This window comes from Nannospalax galili, unplaced genomic scaffold (assembly GCF_000622305.1).
Source record: "Nannospalax galili isolate Female #2095 unplaced genomic scaffold, S.galili_v1.0 scaffold933, whole genome shotgun sequence".
NCBI lineage: Eukaryota > Metazoa > Chordata > Mammalia > Rodentia > Spalacidae > Nannospalax > Nannospalax galili.
Window position 1 is genome coordinate 1,530,713 of NW_008333281.1, and position 8,128 is coordinate 1,538,840.

The window sequence follows — 8,128 nt, forward strand, 5'->3', positions numbered from 1 at the left end:
GAGGCTGAATCTCCACAGTGAGAAGATGCAGAGCTTCACATCATTCCTCTCGGGGTCTATTACGAGAGTAAGTCAGTATGCCGTACCAGGCTGACAGGGAAGTCCAACCAAGCCCATTCCCTGAGCACTTACTAGACCTGGCTCCCAACAGCCTCCCAGCACCTCTGAAGGCATCTAGTTTGACAATACCCATGTCACAGAGGGGGAACTGTAGCTCAGAGAAGCTAAGTGCCTGATCTACGATTAGAATCCGGTCTCATCCTGTCAGCTAGTGGGCAGCCCTAGGAAGTGGGACCACAAATCCCCAGAGACTGTATATTGTGTTCTGTCTTCTGAACCTTCTCCTGCCCACCATTAATGAGTAGTTTCAGCAGGGCCCATTTAAGAATATTGAGTAGTTAGAACTGTGACTCGGGTTGGTGAGATGGCTCGGGGGTAAGACACCTGCCACCAAGCCCAAGGACCCGAGTTCAGTTCCTGAGATCCACATGGTAGGAGAGAACTCACTCCCATAGTTGTCTTCTCTCTCTCTCTCTCTCTCTCTCTCTCTCTCTCTCTCTCTCACACACACACACACACACACACACACAAATAAAATAATTTTTTAAAGTTTTTAAAGTTTTTAAAAACCCACTGTGACTCAAACTGGCTGGGTGAGTGCACTTCCATTCTATCGCAGACAGATTTATTTTGAGAACATGGGTGTATACCTTCCAGAGTCAAAATCTGCAAAAGTCACCTAGGACTGGCAGGCTTGTGTGCCCAGAGCTAGTCAGGGTCTCCCAACCAGGTACCATGCCAGGCGGGGCCAAGTTGGGGTTGGGAGTCTCATGTTCCATCCTCCAGGAGTTCTGGGGTGATGCTCTGTGGAGCTGAGTGTGACTTGGGACCAAATTTCTGTCCTTACTGTTCCCGAGGTTTAGCACATGGAAAGTGAAGGAATGTTCTTGCACAGGCTGTAAAGGAAGCAGAGGAGGAAGGAATCTGTATGAGTTAGTTTGGGACAGGATGGGGGTCACAAGCCTGTTTTATCCCCTTCTGTTCTGGCCACACCAGGGGCACCAGAAAGATGCATTTCTGCAAAGATGAAATCCTTGCCCCCTGGGAATCCTTGAAACTGCTCCAGCTATGGAGCCATCCATCAGCATCATGCCCATTTTATGGAGGGGTGGGGGTAGTGGTGGTGAGGCTGAGGCTTGGAGAGCTGAGTCATTTGCTTACCACATGGTGAGGTAGCTGGGATTTACATCCAGGCCCCACTAGCTCCACAGTCTGAACTTCCACCTACCCTCAGCTGTGGCTTGAGACCTTCCAGACAGCGCTGCACTTTGTCAGATGCACATGGGGCTGGCTCCTGTCATCTGCAGAGAGCTAACGAACTGGCATTGGTCCCTACCTGCTCCACAGTCTCCCAGGGGACTTAACCCTGTATGTTCTGGGATCTGGAACCTGCTGCTTCTCTTTCAGTGATGCCTGGGGGAGCCACTGCCTTCATGGTTGTCATCTGACCTTGAGCTGTCAGCTTTCATGGGTCTGGTGCAGGCGGGGACCCTAGGGTGGCTGTACTCTGAACCTTTGCATGCTCCTCGCCAGCCAGGCCCTTTGACATCCCCTGTTCCCTTGACAGGTCCCCTGTGGTTCCCCACGGCTGGGAATGGTCTTCTTCAGTTCCCTCTGCCTGCCCCCATCTTGTCCTCCAGCCTGCCTGTCCCAGGAAGCATCTTGATCTCAACTCTGGGCTCAGTGCCCCTCCCCACCGGGGCTTCCCTCACCACCATGGGAGGCACCACTTGCATCCCCCTTATTCCTTCACAACACCTTTCACACTGTCACCTTCTCTGTCTACTCGGAGGCTGGCTTGGCCTCTTACCTAACAGGATGCCAAACCAGGAGGAACAGGGACTTGGGTTTGTTCCCTGTGCCGCTGCAGGAACTGATGGGTGAGGAGGGTGCTGGTACCGTGCCTTTCAGACAGGGGCTCCTCATCATATTTCCTGACCGAATGCAGGGAAAGGCAAGACTTGAGGGGCATCAGACCAGAGAGTCGTGTCTGCAGCCTGGTTCTCCGCCCAGTGAAGGAGGAATTTGGAAGGACTGTGGCATTCTGCTGTCACCATCGTGTGGCCAGTGTGGGGATGACAGCAGCCGCCCGGGCACCGGGCTGCTAGCCCACCATCTTCCACTTACCTGCCTGTAGCTGCTTTACTGAAAGTGTCTCTGCTGTCCCTTGCCATGCTCTGCCACGTTCTTTGAGTCTCCCTCTGTAGCAGGAAGACAGTCCATCAGGACAGGTGTGTGCAGTCCTGCTCCAATGCCCACCCTGGCCCTGTGACCAGCAAAGGAGGTCCATATGCCTCAGCCCAGCATGGCCACAGGTCTTGGACACCTCCCTCAGATGAGGCCACTCAGTCCCCTCCTGTACTCTCCCCTCACCCCACACATTCCAGCAAATTCTATACCACTAAGCACTGCCTGGTATCTAATCTAATCTGCTCGACCCACTCACCACGCAGGGCAGCCACAGGGACTCCCATACCACACACTCCCAGCCTTTGGATCACCACATATGCCCATCCTCTGCCACTGTGGCCAGTTCTTTAGGGTAAGTCTTCCTGACCCCTCCTTAGGAAGCCCTTCTGACAACCTAATCTAAGGGGGCCTCGTAGTATCCGATGTGTGGTGTCTAGAGCCCTTGTCACCAGGACCATGAAAGAACTGTATGGGCTTTATGAGCATTTCCTGTCTGAGGCGAGCTGCACTGTGGCAGGAACTGGGTACATCACATTAACAGATGTAGCCACAGCCTCCAGCCTGGGGGAACAAGTAATGCCTGATAAATATGAGCCATGAATTCCTGATAAAGATATGTCATGTGGATGAAAGGAAGGAAGGAAGGAAGGAAGGAAGGGAAGGAAGGATGGGTCAATGGGTGGATGGATGGATGAATTGATGGGTCAATGGGTAGATGGATGGATGGATGAATTGATGGGTCAATGGGTGGGTGGGTGGATGGATGGATGGATTAGTGGATGAATGAATGAATGGATGGAGGGGTGGGTGGGTGCATGGGTGGATGTATGGATGTGTGGATGGGTGGGTGGATGGATGGATGGATGGATGGATAGATGGGTCGATGGGTAGATGGATGGATGGATAGATGGATGAATTGATGGGTCAATGGGTAGATAGATGGATGGATGGATGGGTGGATGGATGGATGGGTAGATGGATGGACAGATTGTGGATGGGTAGATGGGTGGGTAGATTGGTGGATGGATGGATGGATGGATGGATAGATGGGTCAATGGGTAGATGGGTAGATGGATGGATGGATGGATGGATAGATGGGTCAATGGGTAGATGGATGGATGGATAGATGGATGAATTGATGGGTCAATGGGTAGATAGATGGATGGATGGATGGGTGGATGGATGGATGGGTAGATGGATGGACAGATTGTGGATGGGGAGATGGGGGGGTAGATTGGTGGATGGATGGATGGATGGATGGATTGATGGGTCAATGGGTAGATAGATGGATGGATGGATGGGTGGATGGATAGATGAATGGATGGGGGGTGGGGGTGCATGGATGGATGTATGGATATGTGGATGGGTGAATGGATGGATGAATAGGTGGATGAACGGATGGATGAATGAATGGGTGAGTAGATGGATGGATGTGTGGATGGATCGATGATGGGTGGGTGGATGGGTGGATGGATGGATGAGTGAGGGGTAGGTGGGTAGGTGGATGGATGAAAGAATGGAAAGATAGGGTGAATGGTTGGAGCCGAATGGATGGACTGATGTACGGATGGACAGAAGAATGGGTGGGTAGAGGGATGGGAGGATGGGTAGATGGACAAATGAATGGAAGTATAGATAGATGAGTGGATGGATAAATGGATTACAGATGGGTGGACAATTAGATGGGTGAAGGATAGAGTCAGCCACCCTTCCCAATTCTCTGAGTGAAGGTAGGAGGGTCATAACTGCGTCCACTCCAGGTTCTGACTCCAGCATAAGGACCTGAGCCCTCTTGGCTGACACCTGCTCTGCCCAGCATCACAAGGACAGGGCTCAACTTTATGTCTCCAACAGGATTCCCATTTGACCTCAGTCTCGACCCTGGAATTGTATCTTTTCCTCTTCACATAACAAATGCCCACTTCTCTATCCCGAGTCCTCTGTAAAGAAAGAATGCCTTTTTCCTCTCACCTGGATAGACTTTGTAAAATCTGTGTCGCAGGAATCCCCCATCTAGAAAACAAGTGAGAAGGTAGAGCTTCCAGCAGCTCATGAGGCTGTGTTAGTCAGTGTCAGCCAGTGTCTGGTTGCTGTGACAAATATCTAAGGAAACACCTTAAAGGAGGAAGGATCGATTTTTACTTGTGTTTCAGAGGTTTTAGTCTGAAACTGACTGTATTGTTTCTGGGCCCCAGATGAGGGAGGTGAGAGTGTGTGGTAAGGGAGGCTCCTTACCGTACAGCAGTCAGGGGGTTGAGGGGGCACTCTGTCAAGCTCCCAGACACGCACAGGTGTGCTCCCCCGGCCTCCCAGACACGCACGGGTGTGCTCCCCCGGCCTCCTTGTGTTTCAGAGGTTTTAGTCTGAAACTGACTGTATTGTTTCTGGGCCCCAGATGAGGGAGGTGAGAGTGTGTGGTAAGGGAGGCTCCTTACCGTACAGCAGTCAGGGGGTTGAGGGGGCACTCTGTCAAGCTCCCAGACACGCACAGGTGTGCTCCCCCGGCCTCCCAGACACGCACGGGTGTGCTCCCCCGGCCTCCGAGACACGCACGGGTGTGCTCCCCCGGCCTCCGAGACACACACAGGTGTGCTCCCCCGGCCTCCCAGACACGCACGGGTGTGCTCCCTCGGCCTCCCAGACACGCACGGGTGTGCTCCCCCGGCCTCCCAGACATGCACGGGTGTGCTCCCCCCGGCCTCCCAGACACGCATGGGTGTGCTCCCTCGGCCTCCCAGACACGCACGGGTGTGCTCCCCCGGCCTCCAAGACATGCACGGGTGTGCTCCCCCCGGCCTCCCAGACACGCACGGGTGTGCTCCCCCGGCCTCCGAGACACGCACGGGTGTGCTCCCCCGGCCTCCGAGACACGCACGGGTGTGCTCCCCCGGCCTCCGAGACACGCACGGGTGTGCTCCCCCGGCCTCCGAGACACGCACGGGTGTGCTCCCCCGGCCTCCGAGACACGCACGGGTGTGCTCCCCCGGCCTCCGAGACACGCACGGGTGTGCTCCCCCGGCCTCCGAGACACGCACGGGTGTGCTCCCCCGGCCTCCGAGACACGCAGGCCTCCCAGACACGCACAGGTGTGCTCTCCCAATCCTTTGGACATCTCTCAGTCCAGTCAGGCTGACAACAGTCAATGTCAACTTCTCTGAGGTAAAAATGTTTTCATGATAATACTAAGCAACTGTGTGTTTCATGTTTTCTCCTATGGATGGACCATGGACTATTCCAGAAGCCAAATGACAAGCCATACCACAGTCGACTAGACACAGTAGAGGAGAATCCTCTTCTCTTCATTGCTGAATTAAAGGAAATTGCAATATATATATGAAAAAATGTTATTTTTGTTTCCTATGATATGGGCTTATTATGGCTATTTTACATGACTGTATGTGCATGTTCATGTATGTGCAGTGCATGTATATATGCATGTGAGGGCCAGAGGACAGCCCCAGGTAACAGCCACATTGTTTTTTAAATATTTTTTAAAATTTATTTATTTTTATTTTGTGTGTATGCGTGTATTGCCTGCATGTACGTAACTGCACTGGTGTTGTGCAATGCCTGCGGAGGTCAGAAGAGGCTGTCGAATCCCCTGGGACTGGAGTTACGGACAGTTGTTAGCTGCCATGTGGGTGCTGGGATTAGGTGTTCTGCAAGAACCACCAGTGTTCTTAACTGCTGAGCCATCTCTCCAGCCCCTTAAATATTTTTTAAATATTTTTTTTTGGTCTTTTTGAGACAGGGTCTCCCTGTAGCCCCAGCTTTCCTGGAACTCACTATGTAGACCAGGCTGGCCTTGAACTCACAGAGATCCGCCTGCCTCTGCCTCCCAAGTGTGCTGGGATTAAAGTCATACGCTACCACACCCAGCTAAATTTATTTTTTATTTTATTTATAAGAGTATGTGCCTGACAGCATGTAAGTGCGCCACATGCATACCAGTGGAGGCCAGAAGGGGGCACAGATTCTATTGAACTGGAATTAAGAACCGTTGTTAGCCACCATGTGACTGCTGGGAATTAAACCCAGGTTCTCTGCAAGAGCAGCCAGTGCTGTTAACCACTGAGCCATCTCTCCAGCCTTACCATCTTGTTTTTTGAGACCAGGTCTCTCATTGGCCTGGAGCTCACCAAGTAGGCTAGGCTCACTCACCAGAGAGCCCCAGGGACCCACTGTCTCAGCTCCCCAGCACTGGGATTACAGGGGGTACCTCCAGGCCAGCTGTTTATATGGGTTCTGGGGATCTAACTCAGGTCCCTGTGTGTGCAAGTCAAGTACTTTACCAAGTGAGCCGTCTCCCCAGCTACACGTGAATGTTTTTTAATGCCTCAGCCATAAGATGCCACACACTCATGTTGGAACCCTGTAAAGCAGCTCCATGCAGACATTCCAACAGGAGTTTGAGGGTCAAAGCGGTCCTGAGACCAAAACATTTGGGAACCACTGCCTGGGCTGTGAGCCTCACATGACCAATGAATGGTCCAGAAAGAGCTGGGGAGACTGTGCCTCTGGTGGGCCCGAGGCCTGCAGCTTATTCTCTCTCTCTCTCTCTCTCTCTCTCTCTCTCTCTCTCTCTCTCTCTCTCTGTCTTGCGCCCTACTCTATCTCTCTCCACCTTATTGTTTGAAGACAGGGTTTCTCACTGAACCCAGAGCTAGGCTGGCAGCCAGCAAACTCCAGGTCCCCAGTCTGTCCTCTCCCCATACTGCTGGAATCACAGGCTCACAGCCACACTCGGTTTTTTTATGTGGGTGCTAGGGATTGAACTCAGATCCTGGTGTTTGCTTAGTGAGTACTCTTACCCTCCAAGGCAGCTCCCCAGCCCCAGAAAATTATTCTCAAGCAGCCCAAGGAGGCTGCCATGGAGAGGAAAGGGAGGTTGCTTATCTGAGTCTGGGCTTGCTTTGAACACGCAGTTAAATAGGAAACTTGAAAGCTTTGTCTCTCGGTTGCTGGGCTCATGTGGCCTTGTGCTCTGTTGAGAGTTCTGCTCTAAAGGAAGGTGGGGGATTTAAGATGTTTCCAAACTCAGGCATAATTACAATAATTATTGCTAAGTGACAGCCCCTAAGGACAAGGCTAGGGAATTCCACTTCGACTTGGGAGGCTGAAGGTGTGCCTATAGGCACGCTCAGGGGACAGCTGGCTGGAACTGCAGCTCCTCTCCCTCCGCACAAGCGCAAGTGTGTGCCTCCTCTTCAGGTCCCCCTCCCTCTTCCTGCCTCAGGACTGGGGGTGGGGGCAAACTCACTTGGGAGCTGCTTGTGTCAGAAGTGACCCAAGCACCTCACAGACACTCAAACCTCAGAACTAGTAATTACTATGTTACATCCACAACCCCATTCTACAGACAGAGAAGCTGAGGCTAAGAACTATCTGGAGTCAGCAGAAAGGAGCGAGGGCTGTGAACTACTTTTGAGCCCTCGCTCTTCCCCAGCTCACCCGTCTCCAACCCACAGTTTTTGTCAGACTTGGGATCAAGTTTAGAGATCGAGGTCACTAGTGTGGTCCTGTTGAAGCGTCTGCTCTCAGCTTAGCTCCCTCCAGAACTGGTCTGAACAGGTTTGGCTTACCTCAGTCTTAGAAATCATTCAACTGAATCTTGATAAGATCAGGAGACCAGAAAGACACTTCTGGGGCTGAGGATGTGGCTGGTGGAGAGCTCGGCACGCTTGCATGGAGCCCTGTGTTCAATCCCCAGCACCACAAGCATGGTGACGCATGCCTTGTAATTTGGCACTCAGCAGGTGAGGGCAGGAGGATCAAGTTCAAGGTCATCCTCAGCTATATGACAAGTAGAGTTCCAGACAAGCTTGGGGTACATGAGACAGAGAGAGAGAGAGAGAGAGAGAGAGAGAGAGAGAGAGAG

General features: G+C 52.4%; 1 protein-coding gene across 3 annotated transcripts in view; it reads right to left on the reverse strand.

Moving 5' to 3' along the window:
* Nucleotides 1-646: 646 nt before the first annotated feature.
* Nucleotides 647-8,128, reverse strand: part of Wfdc1 (WAP four-disulfide core domain 1) — a 20,131-nt gene continuing 12,649 nt past the window's right edge. For all 3 annotated transcript variants that reach the window (XM_029561028.1, XM_008827914.3, XM_017796867.2), the window contains 3 exons: nucleotides 4,222-4,263; nucleotides 2,188-2,261; nucleotides 647-956 (listed from right to left, as the gene is read on the reverse strand). In XM_029561028.1, coding sequence (XP_029416888.1) covers nucleotides 2,203-2,261; nucleotides 4,222-4,263 — 101 coding nt within the window. In that variant the 3' untranslated portion in view covers nucleotides 647-956; nucleotides 2,188-2,202. The remainder of the gene's footprint in view (nucleotides 957-2,187; nucleotides 2,262-4,221; nucleotides 4,264-8,128) is intronic.